At 44.5% G+C, this 25,363-nt stretch overlaps 1 protein-coding gene across 2 annotated transcripts in view; it reads right to left on the reverse strand.

The window, feature by feature from the left end:
• Nucleotides 1-3,650: 3,650 nt before the first annotated feature.
• The window catches only part of LOC136627288 (zinc finger protein ZFP2-like), a 31,521-nt gene continuing 9,808 nt past the window's right edge, over nt 3,651-25,363 (reverse strand). For both annotated transcript variants that reach the window (XM_066602275.1, XM_066602276.1), the window contains exons 5-6: nt 16,096-16,164; nt 3,651-7,911 (exon numbers count right to left, since the gene is read on the reverse strand). In XM_066602275.1, the coding sequence (XP_066458372.1) occupies nt 6,749-7,911; nt 16,096-16,164 (1,232 nt within the window). In that variant the 3' untranslated portion in view covers nt 3,651-6,748. The remainder of the gene's footprint in view (nt 7,912-16,095; nt 16,165-25,363) is intronic.

The raw sequence follows: 25,363 nt of genomic DNA on the forward strand, positions 1-25,363 counted from the left end.
GTAGTACTGTGTCCAGCCACTGAGTAGCAGTAAAGGGTTAGCAATTGTAGACTAGACTGAGTTATATCTTCACAATCCTCTACTATGGATACAGATTTAACCACTAGATGGCAGCACAGTCTCTATTTTGCCTAGTTAGTGTTGAGGTAATTGAATAAATGCAGAGGACTGTAAGGCCTGGCGCCTACGGCCGTGACAGGCTCAGCAAGCGAAATTCCGCAGGAGAGCCCGTCACGGCGCCCCCCCAGAGACCCCATAATTACCTCCAGATCTGCCGCCCGACGTCCCGTATGACGCTTCGGCGCACATGCGCAATAGAGTGCATGACGTGCCGGCAGCGTCATGTGACACACAGGCAGCGTCATATGACACGCCCACAGTTGCACATGACGCGCCGGCCGTGTCATATGACGCGGCTGGTGGTAGGCGGGGAAGCGTTTTCAGCGGAAGATAGTGTGACGGACGGCTTCTATTGACTGCAATGGAAGCCGTCCGCATGTACACCCGCGGCAAATAGAGCATGCCGCAGGTGAGGACGTGTGATTATACAGTGCGGAATTCTGCACAGTGAGCATTGCACTATTAGGTTCAATAGGGCAACGCGGCGTAACACGCGGTGGAAATCCGCCCGTGGGAATTAGCCCTAAAGAATAGTATCCTCATTACAGAGGGAAACCAAGAGTTAAATTGTCATAAGGTCATGGTAACTCTGACGACTACAAATTTTTAAATGCTCCTTACAAATAAGGTAAATGGAATATCCGGGCTAGTAATCCTGAGCTTATGCCCTGCAGATGCTTTAATTTTAGTAAGTTGCAGTAGTTGAGTCGGGAGTGGATGAGGGCGACCATGAGTGTCTTTAGCGTGTCCATGGTGAGGAACGGCCGGATATTAACAATATTTCTGAGGTGCATGTGGCATGTTTGGGCCAGAGATTGGATGTGGGGGGAAAAGGAGAGGTCAGAGTCCAGTGTGACCCCACGGCAGCGGGGGTGCTGTCTAGGGGTTATGATGTTGCCAGAGACTGGAATGGAGATGTTGATGGGAGGTTGGTTGGAAGGCGGAAAAAAAGAAGTTTTAGAGAGGTTACATTTGAGAAAAAGAGAGAACATAGTGTTAAAAGACAACTGACAAGACAGTCGGTGATATTTTGGAGCAATGATTCGGAGATCTCACGAGAAGAGGTGTATAGTTGGGTGTCAAATCCGTCACAGGGGCCTGTTCTTCGGGGCTGAGGAGGGAGTGGAAGGTGTCAAAGACTTGCTTGTGGTTGTGGGATAGTGAGGAGACAAGGAAGGTGAAATAAACTTGCTTGGCATGGTGAAGGGCTAGGTTATAAGTTTAAAGCATGAATTTGAAGTGGAGGAAGTCTGCTGGCAGCTTTGATTTTCTCCACAGCCAATCAGTGCACCTAGAGCACCACCGGATTAAGAGCATTTGGGGTGTGAGCCAAGGTAGTCGTGGTCTGCAGTTGACGGTTCGGGTCACGGTCTGTGTTGCTTCATCCAAGGCACGTCTGAAGGTGATGTTGCAGTGTTTGGCTGCCAGGTTAGAGCAGGAAAGGAGAGAGATAGGGGACAGGGAGGACTGGAGAGTCTCAATGAAATGATGAGTGCGGACGGACTGGAGGTTCCTAGAGGTGCAATAGGAGGTTCTAGAGAGATGCTAAGGTGCCTGATGGAGAAAGAGAGGAGGTTGTGATCTGACAGTGGAAGAGGGGAGTTAGTAAAGTGGGAGGCAGAGCAGAGACGGGGGAAGATTTCAAATGGTACGAGGCAGGGTTGCTCTCTTTGGCCCCTTCCTTGGACATGTTCATTTCAGTCCTCAAATTTTAGGAATCCAGACGGGAGGTTCCGTGCACAAAGTCGCTGCCTAAGCCGATGACTTATTATCCTTTCTTTCGACACCAAGCATCTCACTTCAAAATGTATTGGGCGAATTTTGTCAATACACTCAACTCTCCGACATTAAAATCAACTACCAAAAATCTGCAGCATTTACCATTTCTTTAACCCAACCTCTAATATCAGTTATGAAAGAGTCCTTTTCCTTCTGCTGGGTCAAAGATCATATAAAGTACCTAGGCAGTCACCGAGCCACAGATACAAAAGACCTCCACTCAGCTAACGTCCCAGGTATTTTAGGTGAGATTAGATCAGCATTATTCTCATGGTTCGGTAGGTTCAAGCTTTAAAATGAATTTGGGTGGACAAACCAACTTGCATATTTTGTTCCATACTTGTTAGGCCTAAATCGGAAGGAGGAATGGGGTTGCCTGATATGAAAGCACACCAAGCATCTCATTTACTAAGAGTGGTCGACTGGCATAGACATGGGGACATCAAGCAGTGGGTATTTACAGAGGGAGAATCTTTCCCTTGGCCCTTAACGGCACTGCCCTGGCTCTAGAGCGACCCTCCCTAAGAGATTAAAGACCATCCCACCGTAGGCCCTACTATAGAGATGACCTCTAAGGTCTTTCTGCTTCCTCCCCAGTATTTCCAATACTAGGAAATCCCATTTTTTCCACCTCGTTCAAAGAGCAGGGCTTTCCGCAGACAGATAGCCAACCAAATATTTAGAGCTTGTAACTTTCTACAGGAAGCTTAATGGATATCAGCAGAGAAAATTGTGCTTTCCATAGATCGGCATCCATTGTCTTCATGGCAGATAATCCAGCTTCAGCATTTCTTTACATCCCTACCCCATCCCAGAGGATTCACCCATGCTAAAACTCCTTTCGAACAGCTATGCAAGTATGCATAGAAGGGGGCCCCTCTAGACACTGTCTTTAAAGCATCTATAATTTATTGAACTCCCATGCAGGTGTACCAGTTCCCTCATACCTTCAAATCTGGGTAAGAGACCTGTCCATGTCACTCACGCAGGAACAAAGATGCAAGATTTTTACATTCACACAATTCTTTCATTTCTTGCAAAATTCAGGAATCAGGGTTTAGGATCCTCACACACCAGTAGAGGTTCCCTTCTCGCCTACATGCAATGTCCCCCACGGTGTCCCCTTTGTGTTGGAGATGTGGAGGAGAGCAGGACACAAAGCTACACATTTTTTGGGACTGTCTAATACGGACTAGTTGCTGGTCTGAAGTGTGGCGAATTACTTCCAAATTCACGAACTTCATCCTACCCAAATCACCCGTGCTATTCTTGTTGCATGTCAGCGACATGCCCTTGGTCATGTACAAATAGCCGGTGGTATACCATCTGGTGAATGCAGCAAGAGCTTGTATCCCTAGGCTTTGGTGGCAGACTGCGCCTCCGTCCATGTTAATGTGGTTTAATGTAATAGAGGAGACCATGGAGATGCACTAACTGCGGCTCTTAAAGGAACACAGGATAAATTCCCTCACCCCCCCCCCCCCCCCCCCCAGGTTTTGTTAGATGTGTTCCAATGCATTGTCTTATGCACCAGATAAAGCTGTGGAGACAATCTATCATTTCACATTATGACGACAACCATGTTTTAAAAACTTAAGAATGTACAAATAAATAATAAACGTGAGGTACATGCTGACAATTCAGCGTCACTGCTACAATGAACGTCTCTTCCTTCTCCCATGGGTCCCGATCACAGTTGATCTTTGGTAGATTCGGGCTAATTCCGCTAGACAATACATTTTCAGAGGCTGTGAGGTCTGGAGTAATCTTTATTTACAATAGTTCCCACATTCCAAACAAGTAGCTGCTTTCTGCTCTGTGTGAATTCTCATTTCCTTGTAAAACATTCTCCACCTCTAGATCAGAATGCCTTTAGAGATCATCAAATGCGTCGTACAGGTGAGAAGTCAATCAGTCACCATCTTTATGTATGAAGTAGAGACAGACGAGCCGATTAGCTTATAAATACACCGGCCATTGGAAGGAATGCTTTCAATCCAATGCATTCATGGAGATGGCCTGATGTATTTACGTGGGCAAAAAGGCGCGTATATACGCTCGTGGGAATAAAGGCTAAAGGCCCACTTACACGGAGCAATGATCGCTCAAAGATAATTCAAACAACAGTTTGACAGCTCTGAGCGATCATTTTGCATGAACTATTAAGTAGCTATTCAGCTACTTAAGAGCAATTAAGTGTGAAAATGAAGCCTTCGCTGAATGCACTGAATAGTCAAGGGCTCTTATCTGCTTTAAACTTCTTTGTTCTTCGTCGGGAAACAATGCTATCAGCACTACCCATGGAGAACCACTGATAATTCTGACCGCCGATTTTTAGGTTGGCCCTAATGTAACGATCAGCACGAAAACTGCATGATGGGCGCGTGTTTAGACGCAACAAATATAGCTCAAATGATCGCTTTTTAGCAATTTTTCAGTGATCATCGCTCCGTGTAAATGGGCCTTAAGAAAGACATCTGCAAATCAGCTTGTCAGACATTTCCAGGATATCCTATGGCAGCACATAATGGGTTAATTCCATTGATCAGGATTCTGAATAGAAGACATATTAAACAGTAATAAATCAATTAACTTAGCTAATGACACCAATTAACCACAAGTGACACACATAAAAGGCAGAGAAAGAATGGAGCACACCTATTTTTCTACTACCCCATTAGTGGACAGAATTAAAGAACATTCCGATTGCCGGGCCGCAGAATCTTCGCTTCTTAGTGATTTTTCTCTTGCACATTTTTCATGCGATTTTTGCAGCATTTTTTTTACGCGAAAATCAAAAGGACTTTCTAATGTTAAAAACGCATCACATGAAAATCGCAGTGCGTTTTTAGCATTAGGAAGTTCTATTGACTTTTACATTAAAAAAGTAGCAAAATCCTGTGAAAAAACACACAAGAAAAATACAAGTGTGCAGGAGCCCTGATGGGTAGAGATTTCACCACGGAGATGCCTTTATATTTATACTAGACCAAGGATTTCTTTTTTTTTTTTTGCATATATTTAACCGGTACAAGAAAAATGCTAAACATTGGCAGCTTACATATTGTCTGAGCCTCTGGTCGGACAAGTAGGAGATTCCGTCCTCTGATATCCCTTCCTGCATCCCAGTCAGAAGCACTTTCCATTCTAGGGTAGTTCAAGGCACAACTTGAGGAACTCAAGTTGAAATGAATTTTTGTACTTCCATATGAAGAGTTCACTCATTACCTTCTGGCTTCTCATGGTTTTTAAAAGGTTTGTAACATGTCCAACCACACACCAGTCAGAAAGGTGAAATTTCTAAAATTTCAAATAAATACCCTTCAGATGTCCAACAGACTTTGAGACAACAGGATACACAACCTATCACACAATCTCTAAACATTAATGCCAGAATCTCAAGTAACAGGTCACTTTGCCATGAAAGTCCTTGGTCTGCTCACAAAAGCTAGAGCTGCCATCCCATGGGCAGAGGCACGCTTCCATATGCTGTAGTCCAACATATTGACATTGTGGGATAGAGATTCGCACACCTTGGATTCCATCTTAGCGAGTTCAGAGGACACAAAACAAGATCTCAGATGGTGGCTCTTCGTGCAGCAGTTCTCTAGAGCATCAGCATCCTGTATTCCTGATATCAGATGTCACAGGCGGAGGTTGGGTGTGAACAATCATAGCATCACAAGGTACATGGTCCTCAAAGCAGAGATTAAGATCTTTTTGTACTTCCAGTCCTCCCTACTCAGTTCAGAAGTCCTGATCTATCCGAAAATTTGGAAACAGTATGTTACATCAACAGATGGGCGGACCAGGAATTCCTCACTTGCCAAGGAATGACTGCAGATCTGGTTGATTTGGAGGTGCATATACAAGGCACCCTAAATATCAGTCGACTAGTTGAGAGGGAATATCATTCATCTGCGGTAATTAAGTCCAGACCCAGGCACCTTTCAACAGATTACTCAGGTGGGGAACATCAGTCACAGATGTCACGGTGACCAGGAGCAATATGAAGACTCCCAGATTCTGTTCCTTACAAAAAGCAGACCATTCTGGGAGGATAGATGTCCTGTCCATGTTCTGGCAGAACATGTTGATTTTATGTTTTTCCTCGCCTACCTCTCATCATGAGGGTTCTCAACAAGAAGCGAAGAGAATAACCATCCAAATGTATGGTTTTCCCTAGCATTATCTCTGTTGAAGGGCAGAATCTGGAGACCTCCACTGCATCAGACTGTGCTATCTCAGGGCAACCTCATGCACCATGGTGTTCACAAGTTTCATTCAACAGCCTGAAGGCCAACAGGGGAGCGCTAAGAAAACTTTGTCTCAATTTTCAGATATAAATGTTCATCTTCAGAGAGAATTCGAAGGTCACAGACTTATTCACTCTGCTGTCTTTTGTGTGTGCTTTACCTGTGGATAGCTGGTGTAATAAGGTAAAGGTACACAGGCTTCTAGTTGCCAAAATAAATGCTCACTGAAACAGAATTACTACTGAGCAGCTTCTCGCTCACTATAAATGGGAGTCGCTCAATCTTTGAATGACTGACCTTTATGGTGAATGGAGGCAGGCAACTGGAAGAGTTTTCCGGGCACTCTGACTCCACTTTCTAAAAGCACAGACAATCATCCCAAAAGGTATCTTAAGTTAATTGTTTCACTGCAGTTTAATAGGTCTTCTATTCAGAGTAGGGATCAAGATAATTAACCCATTATATGCTGCCGTAACATATCCAGGAAATATAATTTTACTTCAAAGATACATAAGACAGGCAAATCATTGCAATCTGTTTGCCTGTGACTACAGATTTCCTTTAAGATTGGCTTTAGTAATAAAATGTTTCCCTCATTCTGAACACAAGTACGGCTTTTCACCTGTGTGAATTCTTTCATGTCTAACGAGATGTGACTTATCTATAAAACATTTCCCACATTCTGAACATGAATATGGTCTTTCTCCTGTGTGAATTCTCTCATGTTTAGATAGATCTGATTTTTGTGCAAAACATTTCCCACACACATCACATGAATACGGCTTCTCTCCAGTATGAATTCTCTCATGTTTAACAAGATCTGATTTACTCATGAAACGTTTCCAACATAATGAACATGAATACGGTTTCTCTCCTTTGTGAATTCTCTCATGTTTGACAAATACTGATTTTTTAAAAAAAGATTTCCCACATTCTGCACATGAATATGGAGTCTCTCCTTTGTGAATTTTCTCATGTTTGACAAACACTGATTTGTCCATGAAACATTCCCCACATTCTGAACACGAATACGGCTTTTCTCCTATGTGAGTTCTCTCATGGGCAACAAGATTTGATTTATTTGTAAAACATTTGCCACATTCAGAGCAAGAATATGGTTTCTCTCCTGTGTGAATTCGCTCATGTCTAACAAGGTCTGATTTATTTATAAAACATTTCCCACATTCTGAGCATGAGTAGGGCTTCTCTCCTGTGTGAATTCTCTCATGTTTAACAAGGTCTGATTTATTTATAAAGCACTTCCCACATTGTGTACACGAAAACGGTTTCTCTCCTGTGTGAATTCTTTCATGCTGACGAAGGCCTGATTTATAGCTAAAACATTTCCCACATTCTGAACAGGAGTACACTTTCATTTCCGTGTGACTTCTCTCATGCTGATGAAGACATGATTTATAGCTAAAACATTTTCCACATTCTGAGCAGGAGTATGGCTTCTCTCCTTTGTGAATTATTCTATGTTTAAAAAGACTTGAGCTTCTTGTAAATTGTTTTCCACATTCACCACACTGAAACCATTCACCCCCTTCCAGACTTGTACTTGGAGCAACAATCTGCGATCGGCCAGGAGAAGGTTCCTCCTGATCAGAGGGATTATAGGACAGATCTGTACTGTGAAGTCCTGGATGTACATCAAGGGTAATGAGGTTTTCTCCTGAGTAGAGCGGTGGGATATCTTCATCTTCCACTTTATAAGTTACAGATACCATGAAGTTTTCCTCTGAGCGATTTTCTGCTAGGATCAAAAATGGATTCTGTGATTCTTTTTTTCAAACAATACAGTAGGAAAACTACAACCCTAATTACAAAAAAATAGGGACGCTGTGTAACATGTAAATAAATATAAAGATAAAAAATTAGAATGCAATGTTTTAAAAATCACATCTAACCATATTTTATTCATAGTGGAACATAGAACATATCAGAAGGGGAAACAGACAGTTTTCCACTTTTTATTTTTTTTTTAATTACTCATTTAGAAATTGATGGCAGCAACGCACATCACAAAAGTTGGGGCAGGATTAACAAAAGACTGGAAAAATAAGTTGTGCTAATGAAAACCAGCTGGGGGTCCATATTCTAAGTTACATAATGGATATAAAAAGAGTATGTTAGAGAGGCAGAGTCTCTCAGAAGTAAAGATGGTCAGAGGTTCACCAATCTGTGAAAAACTGTATCTAAAAACTGCTAAAAAATTTCAGGAAAATGTTCCTAAAATTGTGAAGACTTTGGATATCCCACCACCGACTGCACAGAACATCATCAAAAGATTCAGAGAATCAGGAGAAATTAATGTGCACAAGGTATAAAGTCGATGGTCAATACTGGATGCTCGAGCTCTACGGGCCCTCAGGCGGCACTGTATTAAAATAAACAGGATTCTATAATAAACATCACTGCATGGGCTCAGGAAGACTTCCAAAAATAATTGTCTGTGAACACAGTTCATCGTGAAATCTACAAAAGCAAGCTAAACCTGTATCATGCCAAGTACAAGCCATATAACAACACAATCCAGAAATGCCGGCGTCTTCTCTGGGCCAAAGCTCATTTAAAATGAACAGAGGTAAAATGGAAAATTGTTCTGTGGTCAGATAAATCAAAATGTGAAATTTTGTTTGGAAACCGCGGACGCCGTGTCCTGCAGACTCAAGAGAAGAGCGTCATACCATGAATTCAACTACATACCATCAGCGCTTAGGTCTGCATTTCTGATGGTACGTAGTTGAATTCATGCCTATGGCATGGGCAGCTCACACATGCTGAAAGGCACCATCAATGCTGCGCAGTATGTATGGAGGTTGTAGAACATCTGCTCCATCCACACAAGGTCTCTATCAGTGAGGGCTTTGTATATATTTTGTGAGATGTGTTGCTGCCATCAATTTCTAAATGGGTTCATTTTTTAAATGAAATGGAAAAAGGTTTCCCTTCCCCCTTCTGCTATGTGTTCCATGTTCGAAATATGGTTACATGAGATTTCAAAATCATTTTATTCTTTTTTCGGGAGCTTTATTTTATATTTTACACAGCGCCCCAACTTTTTTTTTAATTGGGGTTCCATAAGCTTCTTAGTAGACTGCAAACACACCCCATAGTTTGTGACGCAGTTTGAGGTACAATTTGTTTTCTAGGTTAAGCCAGAAGTGGATCCAGCTGGAAGGAGCAGCATAAGTCCTTCTGGTAACGTTCACATCCTTCTGAACCTAACTCTACAACAATCGTATATCAATGAGAGTCAAGGATTGTGGTCCTATACCCAATGACCACTTTTACTATATAAACCTACACTGGACAGAACTCAAAATTGCCTTAGAATCAAGCCCGTCCTCTGCTGACACATTTGGCCCTTAAATAGCAATTGAGCATTGCTTCAACCCTTTAAGGATCAAGCACTGTAAATTTACGGCACTTGGTCCCGGGCTTAAGGGCTATTTCAGACGATCGTATATCGGCTCGGTTTTCACGCCGAGCCGATATACGGTGTCCTTGACTGCAGGGGGAGGAGGATGGAAGAGCCAGGAGCAGGAACTGAGCTCCCGCCCCCTCTCCACTATATGTAATAGGAGGGGGCGAGACGGGGGCGGAGCTAAGTAACGGCACTTAGCTTCGCCCTGTCCCGCCCCTCCAATTGCAAATAGTGGTGAGGGGCGGGAGTTCAGTTCCTGCTCCTGGCTCTTCCATTCTCCCTCCCCCCCCCCCTCAGACAAGGACACCGTATATATCGGCTCGGCGTGAAAACCGAGCTGATATACGGTCGTCTAAATAAGCCCTAAAGCCCAGCCATATGTAAAATTATAGTGAGGATTAAAGCCTTCTGCAATCAATCAAAATCAGGGTGGGTTGTCAGCAGTTAAGTCACAGCTAAAAACCCGGAGGAGAAGGGTGAAGTGGGTTTTCACCCTCTCTGCCTCCTCCTTTTATTTAGTGCACATCGCTCAATGAGCGCCACATACTAAAAAGTGAAAGTCTTTATTCCACTACGTGAGCTGGCAGTCATGTGATCACCGGGTCACCTCTGGCACAGCAGAGCTGCAGGCTCCCAGCAGACCCTGATCACCTCTGCCAGTGACTAATGTCACTACAGGGGATGTTTCTCCCTGTAACTGGGGCTCCTATGGATGAGGCTACAGTGGAAAAATGGCAAATAAAAAACAAAACATGTGACTGTCCCCCAGAGGTCTTCTATGTCGTCATGGGGGACATAGATAGTAAAAAGAAAAATTACAGAATAAAACAATATATACATAAGAAAGAAAATAACCCAAAGCTAATGCCAATCAAAATGGTCGCCATATGTGCCCTGTAATCCAAACCCATAAATATTACAAAACATCCGAAACAAAATGAGGAACCCGTTCCTGTACTTTATTTTAGTGTTAATATACTAAAAAAAACAAAAACTAAAAACTATAAAATGTTTTTAAAAAACCCTCTTTTTTAGCTTTTTACCCCCAATAAAACTAGAAAACTGAAAAAATTCAGTGAAAAATATTTACAAAAAAGAGCTATACGTCACGGGAAAAAAACACAGCAGAATTAATGTTAGCAGCTGAAGAAAACAAAATAGGGCAGTAAAACCACCACAGGGGTAAAATCCCTAAAAGGGTCTGGTCCTTAAGGGGTTAATCCAACATAATAATATGGTTTTCATAATTACGGTCACAACTCAGGCTGTTTGCGTGGCCATGATAATAGGCTGTATATAATGGCTGCACACTCCTCAGGTCATTGAATAGTGTGATTGGCTGAAGCCACGTGCGCCTTCAGCCAATCACAGCCATTCTGTAACTGGCTGACGGCGTGTGTATTAGCTTTCTGGAGGCGGGGATTTCAAGCCCCCGCATTCAGAAAGCAATGCTGCGCCGGGGACGAGGAGCGAGCGACAGCCTGCCGGAGCGCGACAGGACGCCGGGGGAGGTGAGTAATGATTTTTTTTTTTCTACGGTATGTCTTACTTTCGGGGTACGGCTTACATTGGCCGACCCCCCTGACACCCCCGATACGTCTTACAATCGGGGGTGTTTTACTATCGGGGAAACACGGTAGTTGTTTCTATTTTTTAAAATGAAAATAAAAACTGTTCCTAAACAAAAGTTGCTTTCTGTTGCCGTATTCTGAGACCTGCATCTGGTTCATTTTTTCGCCGTTTGGGCTGTCAGGGACCGTTTTTTGTGGGGTCAGATGTAGTTTTTATTACCACCATTTTGGGGGGCATACATGTTTATGATCTTTTTTTAAGTTCCTGCTGCTGGGAGCTGGAATATATAAAAACCAGAATTCTGGCATCCCATCTTTGGTTACAGCCTCACCATGCAGGATACATATGGTGATATGGTAATACTTCAGACTATGATAGCAAATACGTGCAGTTTCATTCTTTAGAATGGTTTATGGGGAGATTAACTTTTTTAGACTTAATATTTGTTTCATGTTTTTACTGTTTATTAAATTTTTAACATTTTTTTTCTTAACACTTATTTAGTTTTCACAGGGGACTTTAACTTGTGATCACTTCACTATTGCAGTATATAGCTAGTTTTCATTTAGCCTCAGGCAGGACTTGATAGGCATCTATGCGTGGCAGACATGGGCGCCTTCAACAGGCCGTAGGCTGCTATTCTAGCCCATCGACACCCTCAGATTGTATTGCAGGGGTGACGATGGGGTGCGGGAAGGGGTCTCCCATTCCCGCTGACTGTTAACATAGGCCATGGTTGGAGAATTGCTCACCCCTCATATTCCAAGAATCTTCCTCCTGAATCTTATGTCATCTCCCCTGAAGTAGGAAATACACAGAGTGAGCCCCCCTAACCGATTACATCTATGGGGGTCTCTGGCACACCCTGAGCTCACTGAGATAATTATTTAATCAGCCCACAGAAGCTACAACCTAGGAAGATAAGTACAGAGGAAAGTCTAGCAAGAAATGGGCATCCCACCAGGTCTTAAGGAGCTAATTATGGGGAGGGGTGGGGGGGCTTAAGTGGGCGTGATACAAACTCAGTATGGGTTTGCAAGAGGCCATAAGTACCAGAACAGACATTGTTGCCCTAAGGCCGGCTTCACACGGCCGTGACGGGCACCGCCGTGGAATTCCGCGCCGGAGCCTGTCACGGTGCCCCCCCCCAGAGACCCCAATACTTACTTCCGGATCCGGCGTCCTACGTCCCGCATGACGCTTCGACGTGTATGTGCAATAGAGCGGGTGACGCGACACAGCATCATGTGACGCGGTGGCCGCGTCATATGACAAGCCCAAAGCGTCACATGACGCGGCTGGTGGTAGGCGAGGAAGCGGTTTCACGCTATCTTCCGCTGTGCTACAGCGGAAGATAGCGTGACGGACGGCTTCCATTGACTGCAATGGAAGCCGTCCGCGGGTACACCTGTGGCAAATAGAGCATGCCGCGGGTGAGCACGGGTGAATTCACAGTGCGGAATTCCGCACCGTAAGCCTTGAGCTATTAGGTTCAATAGAACCTAATAGCTGCGAGCAACGCAGGCAACGTCCGTGGGAAGGAGCCCTTGGGGTCGGCCTTAGGCTGCTCCCACACAGGCATCTGTAAAAGTGGCATTTTTCAGCATTATTGAACGCACCCCATCGCAACAACGAGTGATGAGGCGTTATAGAGAAAACCAACACTGAAACCACCTAAAATAGAGCAAACGGCGTCAGAAGGATCGTTTGGCTGTGAATCCTTATTGAAATCAAAACAGGCGGTTTACTGCATTTAGAGCAGCGTTCCAAACACCATCCTAAATGCTGCGAAAAACGTGCGTGTGAGAGCGGCCTTGGGGTAAGCACCGCGGAAACTCTTAACCCTTTCCAATCCAATTTGTATCCTGGTTTTCCTAGGGGGCTTACTCTTTTTCTGCTGTTATACAACGGCGCTATATGCTGGCTAAAGCCAGTACTGCATGAGGTGACACGTTGGATCGTCTCCGACAGCAGAGAGGCTGGCAATATACAGTAAGAGAACCCCGATGGACGTCTTCCAACATCGGAGCTGTACAGCCTTAAATCATAATGTCTTCAGAGGTCAGACAGTGGATTGGAAAGGGTTAATAAGTCTGCAGTTTCCGTCACTAATTGCTTTCGGACTGGGGAAGGATTGCTTCCTGGAGTGACTAGGACTGGGCAGGACAGGCCATTAATATTGCAGTCCCAGAAAACACGATTAAGCTCTATCAGGTTAAGCATAGCTTTAACCCCTTCCTGCCCCTGGGCGTAAATGTACGTCCTGGGGGGAAAGCAATTGAGGAAGTAAGGGTGGCTGGGACCTTAGGAGGCAGTGATCATGATATCCTTGGATATTGGATAAAAAGGGGAGGAAGACCTGAGAAGACTCAGACCTCAAGGTTGGATTTCAGAAAGGCAGATTTTACTGAACTCAGAAAGAGGAAGAATCCAATGGCTGGATGTTCTTAAGGACAGAAATGTCCAAGAAGGTTGGGAAATATTGTGAAATGAGATTCTCAAAGCACAATCGTTACCAATCCCTCAAAGAAGGAAGAAGGGGAAGCATTTAAAGAGACCCGGATGGATGAACACAGAACTTGTACAAATGTAAGAGAAAGAAAAATATGTTTATCAAATGGAAAGAGGGGGGAATATCTAAAGAAGAATATAATGGGGTCTGCAGAAACTGTAGGGCAAGGGTCAGAAAAGCTGAAGCTGATAATGAATTGAGGCTTGTAAGAGAGGCCAAAGGCAATAAAAAAAGGGTTTTGGGAATATGTCAAAAGCAAAAGAAAAGTCAAAGATGCTATTGGATGCTTACAAGGTGAAAATGGTGAATTGGTTAAGAATGATGTTGAGAAGGCCGAACTTTTGAATTTCTACTTTGTATGTTTTCTCTCAGAAAGTAGATGTAACATCAGCTGATCTTCCCTGCGCTATTGGGGGAATACAAGAATGCAGGCTATCTATAAGGAGAGAGATGGTTGGGGAACACTTAGCTAACTTACATGAATCCATCTCAAGGTCCAGATGAATTACATCCTAGGATACTAAAGGGAGCAGTGGAGGTAATTGCTGAAGCAGTCACCATAATCTGTGAAAATTTCTGGAAAACAGGAGAAGTCCCAGAAGATTGGAAAAGGGCTAATGTTGTCCCTATCTTCAAAAAAAGGGAAGAAGGTGGATCCAGGAAACTACAGGCCTGTGAGCCTGACCTCTATACCGGGAAAGATCTCTGAACAAATTATTAAACAGCATGTATGCAAGTACTTGGATGAGAATGGAGTAATTAACCAGAGCCAGCATGGGTTTGTAACAAACAAGTCATGCCAGGCGAATCTAATTTCCTTTTATGACAGAATCACTGACATAAATCACTGCAGTAGATATAGTATATCTTGACTTTAGTAAAGCATTTGACAAAGTATCTCATACCAGCCTATCTGACCAAATATGGGATTGAAAAGGCAACTGTTAGGTGGATTCACAACTGGCTGAGTGAAGATGAGTCAACAATGTGATGCAGCACCAAAAAGGCAAACACAATTCTGGGATGTATTGAGAAGCATAGAGTCTAGATCATGTGAGGTCATTATCCCCCTCTACTCTTCCTTAGTCAGACCTCATCTGGAATACTGTGTTCAGTTCTGGGCACCCCACTTTATACAAGACACAGACAAACTGGAGCAAGTTTAGAGAAGAGTTACCAAGATGGTGAGAGGTCTGCAAATCATGTCCTATGAGGAACGGTTAAAGGATCTAGGAATGGTTAGCTTGCAGAAGAGAAGACTTAATACCCGTCTACAAATATCTGAAGGGAGGTCACAGTGCAGAGGGATCAGCCCTATTCTCATCTGCACAAGGAAAGACTAGAAGCAATGGGATGAAACTGAAAGGGAGGAGACACAGATTAGATATTAGACAGAGAGGGGATCAATGAGTGGAACAGGTTGCCATTGGAGGTGGGGAGTTCTCCTTTAATGGAAGTGTTTAAACAAAGGCTGGACAAATATCTGTCTGGGATGATTTAGTGATCCTGCATTGAGTAGGGGGTAGGACCCGATGACCCCGGAGGAGCAGATGACACTGGAGGTCCCTTCCAACTCTACCATTCTATGATTGATCCCTCTGGAACGTCATCTACCCTCTGTCATGTAATCACAGTGGGTTGATGGAACTCTAAGGCAACTGGATGCCATTGACTGGAATCCAGGTTTGGCATGGTCTGTGGCTGCTATAAGTGATAATACATTGCAGTACAGAGGCACTACAATGTACACTCATTGCAAAAAAAATTCATCTTCTAGAAGAAGTTGTCAAGTGGAAGGAAATTTTCTATGTACGATTGTAACGTTGATATAAGTAAGTGATTACAATATCAGAGCAAAAGGACCATTGATTATGGAGAAATTACCCCTCGAAGAGAGGCTCTAGTCTCCTGTTGTAAAGCCTCTAGCTTGGATACAAGATGTGATACAGATGGGCATGGAGGCTCTAGTATCCTGTTGTACGACCTCTAGCTTGGATACAAGATGTGATATGGTGGGCATGTAGGCTCTTGTACGTTGGGCCGCCTATAGCTTGGATACAAGATGTGATACAAGTGGGCATGTAGGCTCTTGTACGTTGGGCCGCCTATAGCTTGGATACAAAATGTGATGCAAGTGGGCATGAAGGCTCTAGCACCATGCTGGACCACCTCTAGTTTGAATACAAGATGTGATACTCTGGTAATAGGATTAAATTGGATTCTACCTCATAGTTTGTTTTTTTTTGCCTTCCTCTGGATCAACATTAGGGGGTAATAGGCTGAACTGGATCGCTCTATGTCTTTTTTCTGTCTTACATACTATGTTACTATTAAAAAGGTCTCTAACTTAAGGTGGGAACAGGTTTTGCTGACTGCTCACTTTCTGATTCAAAATCTCATTCTACAAAAAGAGATATGAGTCTTACCGGTAATAGGGTTATCTTCAACCCATGACAGCAACCCTGAAGAGGACCTCCCACCGCTGGACAAGAAACCTGAGAAGATAAAAGGTGGACACTCCTCTTCACACCTCAGAATTTGCAAGAAATTTTGCCAGGAAAATCATATATGCATTATGTATATGCTTTTTTGGGGACTTGGGGTGCTCTCACGGGTTTGAGAAAACCCAATTACCAGTAAGTACATTTCCTATTTTACCACCTCACCCATGACAGCACCCCTGGAGACTTCAACTAGTACGAGAGACTTTAAGGGTGGGACTGCCACCTGAAGGACTTTGTATCCAAAAGATGAATCAGAACTAGGGCTAAATAGTATCCTAAAGTATGATGGGAGCTCCACAAAGCTGCCTTGAATATCTGATCCAGAGAAGCATCTGCACATTGCACCACGAGGAAGCAACTGCAATAGTAGAAGGGGCACTAAAAATGGAGGATATTGCATATCCTTACCTAAATAGGCCAACCATATAGCCCGTCTAATCCATCTGCTGATGGTACTTTACTGGCTGCAGACACTTTCTTTTTACCCAGAAAAGCAACTAAGAGGTTTTCCGATTGTCTCCATTCTGCTGTTACATCAAGGTAATAAACTAAACATCTACAATCATAGAATGGTAGAGTTGGAAGGGACCTCCAGGGTTATCGGGTCCAACCCCCTGCTCAGTGCAGGATTCATTAAGTCATCCCAGATATTTGTCAGCCTCTGTTTGAACACTTCCATTGAAGGAGAACTCCCCACCTTCCGTGGCAACCTGTTCCACTCATTGATCCCCCTCACTGTCTAATATCTAATCTGTGTCTCCTCCCTTTCAGTTTCATCCCATTGCTTCTAGTCTTTCCCTGTACAGATGAGAATAGGGCTGATCCCTCTGCACTGTGACCGCCCTTCAGATATTTGTAGACAGCTATTAAGTCTCCTCTCAGCCTTCTCTTCTGCTAAACATTCCCAGATCCTTTAACCGTTCCTCATAGGACATGATTTGCAGACCGCTCACCATCTTGGTAACTCTTCTCTGAACTTGCTCTAGTTTGTCTTTTTTTAAAGTGGAGTGCCCAAAACTGGACACAGTATTCTAGATGAGGTCTGACTAAGGAAGAGTAGAGGGGATAATGACCTCACGTGATCTAGACTCTATGCTTCTCTTAATACACCCAGAATTGTGTTTGCCTTTTTGGCTGATGCATCACATTGTTGACTCATGTTCAGTCTATGATCTATTAGTCTACCCAAGTCTTTTTCACCTGTGCCTCAGCTTACTCCGATTCCTCCCATTCTGTATGGGCTTTTTTCATTTATCTTTGTCCTTGCTAAATACCATTCTGTTAGTCGCTGACCACTGTTCGAGCTTGTCCAGATCTTTTTGAATCCGCTCTCTTCCTTAGTGTTAGCTATTCCTCTAAGCTTTGTGTCATCAGCAAATTTGCTCAGTTTCCCATCAATTCCCTCCTCCAGATCATTTATAACAATGTTGAACAACACTGGGCCTCGGACTGAGCCTTGTGGCCCCCACTTTATACATTCTTCCACTTGGATGTGCAGCCATTTATGATCACTCTTTGAGTACGATCACTCAGCCAGTTGTGGATCCACCTAACAGCTGCCTTGTCAATCCCAGATTTGGTCATTTTTTCAATTAGTATGGTATGAGATACTTTGTCAAATGCTTTACTAAGGTAAACATATACTATATCTACCGCATTTCCCTGATCAACCCCTGCTCTCCTAATGTCAAGGCCAGGGAAATTTAACTAGTTTTTGTATAGGTCCACTTATGTTGGTCTGCTGTCAGGTGACGGTCTGGCAATCCCACTTAATGAGGGTTAATTATAAATAAATTACAGTACAATTATGGCGGCACCAAATATGTATAGGTTTTTTTTCATTTACTATTTTTGTACTATAACACTTTACTCCCTGTATTCTGAGGGCTATCATTTATTATTTTCCCATCAGCGGAGCCCCGTGAGGGATCGTTTTTGGAGAATGAGCTGGTTTTCATTTTTACTATTTTGGGGTGATAACTTTGGAACGCTTATAAACCTGGATATCTGTTGAACACAGTGTTAGTGATTACAGTGCAGTTACCTCCAGTGATCACAAGTGACGTCTTCTCTGATTTGGTGATGTCCATTTTTGTTTTACTTCTCTATCTGGACCCAGAGCACCATGACCAGCTATGACTCATCTCTGTACACTGTTCTCATCCTGCTGCTACCCCCAATAGTAAGTCCTCCATAGTAAATAGTGCCCCTTTTAGTTATGCTGCCCCATTGTGGCCCCTTTGGGTATAGTGTTCCGCCTCCACTGACTCCTCCATCGTCCAGTCCAATGTAAACACCGCATACTCTCCCTCCCATCATCACCTCTTACAGTCCTATGTGAAAAAAAAAAAAAACACAAAAAGAAACCTCAACACTCCCCGTACCATCAGACCTTTAACCCCTTGAGTGGTGGGTTTCCTACCACCCTGTCAGACCCATCAGGGCAGGTTTTTTAAATGGTCTAATCATTTAATTTCAACTAATTTTCCAGTCACGTTCCAAGAGCCATAACTTTTTCATTTCCCCACCGACACGGCCATATGAGGGCTTGTTTTTTGCGGGACAAATTATACTTTTTGATGGCATCATTTTTGGGTAAATATAATGTATTGTATAACTTTTGTAAAAAGATTTGTAGGGAGATTGGAGGAAAAAAAAGAAATTCTGCCATTTGTTTTTTGGATTTCATTGTTACGGCGTTCAGCATGCAGAATAAATAGTGTGATATCATTATTCTCTGAGTCACATGATTCCAGCGATACCAAGTTTATACAGTTTATGTATGTTTTGCTATTTTTGTACATTTAAAACATTTTTTTTTTCTTAAATATTTGCTTTTGTGTCGCCACATTCCAAGAGCCGTATTAATGTTATTTCCCATTGCCAGCGCTCTAGAAGGCCGTGTTTACTGCGGGATGAACTCTAGTCTTCATTTATTTAATTTTTTGGAACATGTAAAATTTTGATCGCTTTTTATTCCATTTTTTCTGGGGACAAGATTAACAAAATCTGCAATTCTGGCATGTTTTTATTTTTCACTGCATTCTCTGAGCAGTATAAATAATGTATTAAAGTCATTCTACCGGCCGGTACGATTATGGCAAGACCAAATTGTAATAGTTTTTTTTTTCTTTTTCATGACTTTTTCACACTTTAAAAAAAAGAAAAGTAACACAAGTTAAATCACCCCCCTTTTGCCATATCTATAATAAAAAAATCTAAATCCTAAAAGAAAAAATACATATTTGGTATCGCCGCGTCCGTAAAAGTCCGATCTATCAAAGTACTGCATTATTTACCCCACAAGGTGAACGTAGTCCGAAAAAAAAAGACACGGATTACTTACCGGTAGTCCCATTTCCAGGAGTCATCACGACGGCCCCATTACATATGGAGGTTGCCCTCTGACCCAGGTAGGGACAGGAAGAGTTTAAAAGCACCTCCCCTTCCACCCATGCTTCAGTGACTTATAAATTATTACGGTGGACAATGTTTACTAAACCAAATTTTACCTTTATTCGGTCATATTTACATTTGAAGAACATAAATTATTCTTAAAGGGGAGGGAACTATGGGCCGTCGTCATGACTCCTGGAAATGGGACTACCGGTAAGTAATCCGTATCTTTCCAGAGCGTCATCCCGACGGCCCCATTACATATGGAGTATACGAAATTATACGTGGCCCTAGGGTGGGACCACTGCCTGAAGGACTTTCCGTCCGTAGCTCAGGTCTTTGTCCGACTGGACGTTAACCCTGTAATGTCGGGTAAATGTATGTATACTTGACCAGGTCGCCGCTTTGCAAATCTGCTCGGCAGACGCCTGGCCTTTTTCTGCCCAAGAGGAGGAGAGAGAGCGAGTGGAGTGGGCTCTAATTTTTCCCGGAGGGTCGAGACCCCTGGCTTTATATGCCTCTTGGATGGCGGTCTTGATCCACCTCGCGATGGTGCTCTTAGTTGCCGTCTTTCCTTTTGCCGGCCCCTGAAATTGAATGAAGAGGTTATTATTTTTACGGAAAGAACGGGTGGCCTCTAGGTACGCTAGAACAGCTCTCCTAACGTCTAGGTTATGAAATTCTCTCTCTTTCTCGTTGCGGGGATTTTGATAGAAGGAGGGCAGAGTGATCGTCTGCTCACTATGAAATTTTGACACTACCTTCGGAAGGAAGGCTGGGTCTAGTTTGAAGGTAATCCTGTCGTCTTGTATTACCATGTATGGTTCAATACAGTGTAATGCTTGCAATTCCCCTATTCTCCGAGCTGACGTTATGGCAACTAAAAGGGTAACTTTTAGTGTGAGCAGCCTCAAGGAGAGTTGTGAGAGGGGTTCGAAGGGGGGTTGGCAAAAGCTAGTTAAGACTATATTTAGGTCCCAGGTAGGAAAGGTTTCTCTAACAAAGGGTCGAAGCCGTTCTGCCCCTTTGAGAAACCTACGCACCCAGCGGTGTTCTGCCAAGGGAAAATCTAGATAGGACCCTAGTGCTGCTGTATGGACTTTAAGGGTTCTAGGACTAAGGCCTTTTTCTAGGCCTGCCTGCAAAAATTCCAGGATTACGGGAATGTCAATTCCTGGGATTTTCCCTGGCTCTATTTTACAGAACTCTGTGAATTTTTTCCATATCCTATCGTAGATAGCTGTCGTGATAGGTTTACGGCTTTTTGTTAGGGTAGTAATTACATTATGGGAGAGTCCCTTCCCACGCAGTATCATGCTTTCAGCATCCATGCTGCTAGCTTCAATTTCTCGACCCCTGGGTATGTTAGTGGGCCCTGGAGGAGAAGATCTTCTACGGCTGGTAGTAGGAATGGACCCCGGATCGCCAAGGCTTTTAGCAGGGGATACCAGGGCCTTTTGTCCCACATAGGGGCAACTAGTATGACTGACGCCCGACTGGTTTGGATTTTCCTGAGGGTGCGGGGGATCAGTGGGAAGGGAGGAAAGGCGTAGGCTAGGTCCATGTCCCAGCTTTGGGACAGGGCGTCTACCCCGCGTGGATTGTCTCTGGGGTTCAGCGAGTAAAAGTCCTGGCACTTTGAATTTCTCTTCGTGGCGAACAGGTCTATCTGCGGTTCTCCCCACTGGCAGATTAGTTGGTCGAAGACTCGCTGATTCAGTCCCCATTCTCCTGGATGAATGCTCTGTCTGCTCAGGAAGTCGGCAGCGACGTTTGTGGACCCTTTTAAGTGGATCGCTGAGAGGGACAGCACGTTGGATTCCGCCCAGCGGAGTATCTCTGTTGCCAGTCGTTGCAGGTGCGGGTGTCGCGTTCCCCCCTGGTGATGAACAAATGACAGAGCTGTCATATTATCGGTTAGGATTTTGACATGCCTTCCTTTTATAAGGGGTTCTGCCGCCTGAAGGGCTTCCCAGATTGCCCTTAGTTCTCTGAAATTGGATGAGCGTTTAGCTACTTGGGGGTCCCAAATTCCCTGTAGATTTTGGTCGGCTACTTGGGCTCCCCATCCCGTTTTGCTGGCATCTGTTGTGATGGGTACGGTAGATTCTTGTGACCAAGAGGTACCTTTGCTTAGGTTCCTCTGTGAGGTCCACCAGCGCAGGGACTCTTTGACTCGGACGGACAGGCTCACCTTCTTATCCAGGGATGTCTGCCGTTTGTCCCAGTTGGCAAGGATAAATCCTTGTAGTTGCCGGGTATGGGCTTGTGCCCATGGGACTATCTGAATGCAAGCCGTCAGGATGCCCAGCACCTTCATTGTTTCTCTAATGGAAACCGCCGTAGCCTGACAGAAGGATTTTACTCTTTGGGTGAGGTCTTCCTTCCTAGATGATGGAAGCCGGGATTCCTGGATGTGGGAGTCTAGTAATACTCCCAGGTACACCTTTTGTGTACCAGGGTTCAAGTCGGACTTCTGCTTGTTAACTATCCACCCTAAACTGTTTAGGGTGGACAAGACCATGGATAGGTCTATACGCATGGTCTTCTCCGTCCTTGACACTAACAAAAAGTCATCCAGATACGGAAATATGCGGATCTGGTTCCGCCTGAAGTAGGCTACCATCTCTATTACGATTTTCGTGAATACCCGAGGGGCGGTGGAGATTCCGAATGGAAGGGCCGTGAATTGGTAATGTTGGATCTTGTCTCCCTCCCGCAGAGCAAACCTCAGGTACTTGTGATGGGCTGCCGTTATTGGGACATGGTAATATGCATCTTTAAGATCTATGGTGCACATTACACTATCTCGATCTATTAGTGGGACGATGGATCTTACTGTTTCCATCTTGAATTTTTTGTACGAGATAAATTTATTTAGGGCTTTAAGATTAAATATAGTCCTAATGGAACCATTCGGTTTTTTTATTAGAAATAGGGGGGAATAGAATCCCTCACCCCTTTCGTAATCGGGGACTTGTGTAATGACCCCTAGGTCCTTAAGTTCCTGAACGCCTTTTATGAGGTTCCCTTGTTCCTGTAGGGACCCCGGGGAGGTTATAAGGAATCTCCTAGGGGGTAGCGAGTGGAATTCAATTTGGTACCCTGCTTCGATTATTCGGAGTACCCAGGGGTTAGACGTTACCCCTTGCCACTGGCTTAGATAGCCCGCTAATCTACCCCCTGTTTGTTCCGGGGAGGGTTGAGCTTCCTTACCCCGACCTCCCTTGGGGTACGACCATCTTCCAGTCTTCCCTTTAACTTCGGGAGGAGGCTGGCGCGTCCTCTTCGGGAAGGATGGTTTCCTGAAAGGTTGTCTGTCGGGCAGGGTTTTACTCTTGTCGCCGACTTTTTCCAGGATTTTGTCCAGGACGGGCCCAAACATATATTCCCCTTGGAAGGGGATGGCGCAGAGCTTATTTTTTGATGTAATGTCTGCGGCCCAAGTCTTCAGCCATAGTGCCCTTCTCGCTGAGTTGCTGAGGACTCCGGTTTTTGCCCCGTATCTTACCGTCTCCGCTGATGCGTCAGCCAGGAAGGCGGTAGCCATTTTTAAGAGGGGGAGACAGCTGGCCAACTCCTCTCTGGGGGCCCGATCCTTTATGGAGGCTTCTAGCCTGTTTAGCCAGAGCGCCATGGATCTAGCCACTGAGGTTGAGGCTATGTTAGCCTCGATGGTGAGGGATGTTGCCTCCCAGGCTTTCTTCATTAATCCGTCGATTTTTTTATCCATCGGATCGGCTAGCTGGGAGGTGTCCTCGAAGGGCAAGAGGGTCTTCTTGGCCACTTTTGCGATTTGGATGTCCACCTTAGGGGTTTCCCTGTACAGGCGGACGTCCTCGGTAGCGAATGCGAGCCGGTTTCGGATCTCTCTTGGAACAGTGATCCTTTTTTCCGGTTCCTGCCATTCATCTGTGATCACTTGCTGCAGCGTCTGGTTGACTGGGAACATGATCTTTCTTCTAGATCGGAGGCCGCCAAACATCTCATTCTGGATTGTTCTCGGCGGGTTATCTTCCTCAATTTGCATTGTTTCCCTCACCGCCTTGATGAGGTGCGCAATGTCGTTTGATGAGAAGTAATATTTCTTCTCGTCTTCTATGGGAACTGGTGGGTCCTCTAATTCCCCTTCGGATAGGAGCTCCAGCGATTCACCGGAGATCGAACTCGCCGACTCGGTCTGTCTAGGTCTTTTAGGGACCCGTGACGGACCTGGCTGGGCCTGGGGAAGGGACGCCATGGAAGCCTGCAGCTCTTCCCTAATCATGCAGCGGATATCGGATTTGAATGCTGCTTTCTCCTCTGCGAGAATTTTCCCCGTGCATCTGTGAAGGCAGAGCGATTCACTGTTATAGCAGTGCAAGCGTTGGATTCAGGAGCATTACTTGCGGTAATACACTCACTCCTCGCATAGGGGTTTTTTATAGCTCTCCTCGAGCCTTTTGTTGCAGAGGACGCATTTTTTCGATTTTTTTCCTCGGGTCCGTTTTCTTTGGACCCTCCTTATCCATCTACCCATGAAAGTGGGGGAGAGGGGAGACAAGAAAGGGAACATATATGCATCCGCTGTACAAGTGACCATTTGCGCATGTTTTGGCGTATAGCCTACTTACAGTTGGTAGGGTGTCAATCTCTCCCTCACGTGCTGAGCTGTCGCGGGTAGACATACGCACGTACACTTGTCTGGCAGTCAGCAGGAACCTCCATGGAGTTTAGCCTGCTTTTATGGGGAGGATTTTCAAATTTGGCGCCATTTCCGGGTTTTCGCCGGTAGCCACGCCCCCTACGTTGTGCGCGTAACGTCACCACGCCGGATGACGTCACCGCTATGCGCCCGAGGTCCAGGGAGGCCGCCGCTGCCGTTCCCCTGCCAGGAGGAACTATCCCATCGCAGCAGCGGCGGCCCGAACATGCGATCCGCGCGAGGGAGACGAGCGCTACTGAGGCGACTGACGGCTCCGTCGGCGGCGCAGGTCGGGGATGCAGGGACTCTTGAGTGTGCGGCCCCGACCTCTACCCCTCCAGGGGGGCCACACAGCGTGCGGTAAGTTTCGTGCGGTAAGTCTTCTTTGCCTCCGCAGCTTCCTATCTCCTGCAGCTCTGGAGCTGCTCCTCTGTCCCACCGTAGGGACAGGAAGACACTGAAGCACGGGTGGAAAGGGAGGTGCTTTTAAACTCTTCCTGTCCCTACCCGGGTCAGAGGGCAACCTCCATATGTAATGGGGCCGTCGGGATGACGCTCTGGAAATAAAGAACTCCAGAAATGCACTTTTTCAGTCACCCTGTCTCCCAGAAAAAATGCAATAAAAAGCGATCAAAAAGTCGTATGTATTCCAAAATGGTACTAACATTAACTACAGGACGTCCCGCAAAAAATGAGCCCTTGTTCAAGTACGTCGACGGAAAAATAAAAAACTTATTGCGCGCTGAATATGCAACAGAAAATAATTTTAAAAAATTAAATGTCTGAAAAAAAATACAAGTGCTACAGTAAAAAAAGACTATACAAGTTTGGTGTAGTAGTAATCGCACTGACCCATAGAATAAAGTTATCATGTTGTTTTTGTTGCAGTTTGTGCGCCGTAGAAACAAGACGCACTGAAAGATGGCGGAATGTCGTTTTTTTTTCATTTTACTCCACTTAGATTTTTGTAAAAGTTTTTCAGTACATTATATGGTACTTTAAATGGCACCATTGAAAAATACAACTCGTCCCGCAAAAAACAAGCCCTCATACAGTGACGTCGATGGATAAATAAAGGAGTTATGATTTTTTAAACGGGGGGGAGGAAAA

The sequence above is a fragment of the Eleutherodactylus coqui genome, chromosome 5 (assembly GCF_035609145.1).
Source record: "Eleutherodactylus coqui strain aEleCoq1 chromosome 5, aEleCoq1.hap1, whole genome shotgun sequence".
Classification (NCBI taxonomy): Eukaryota; Metazoa; Chordata; class Amphibia; order Anura; family Eleutherodactylidae; genus Eleutherodactylus; species Eleutherodactylus coqui.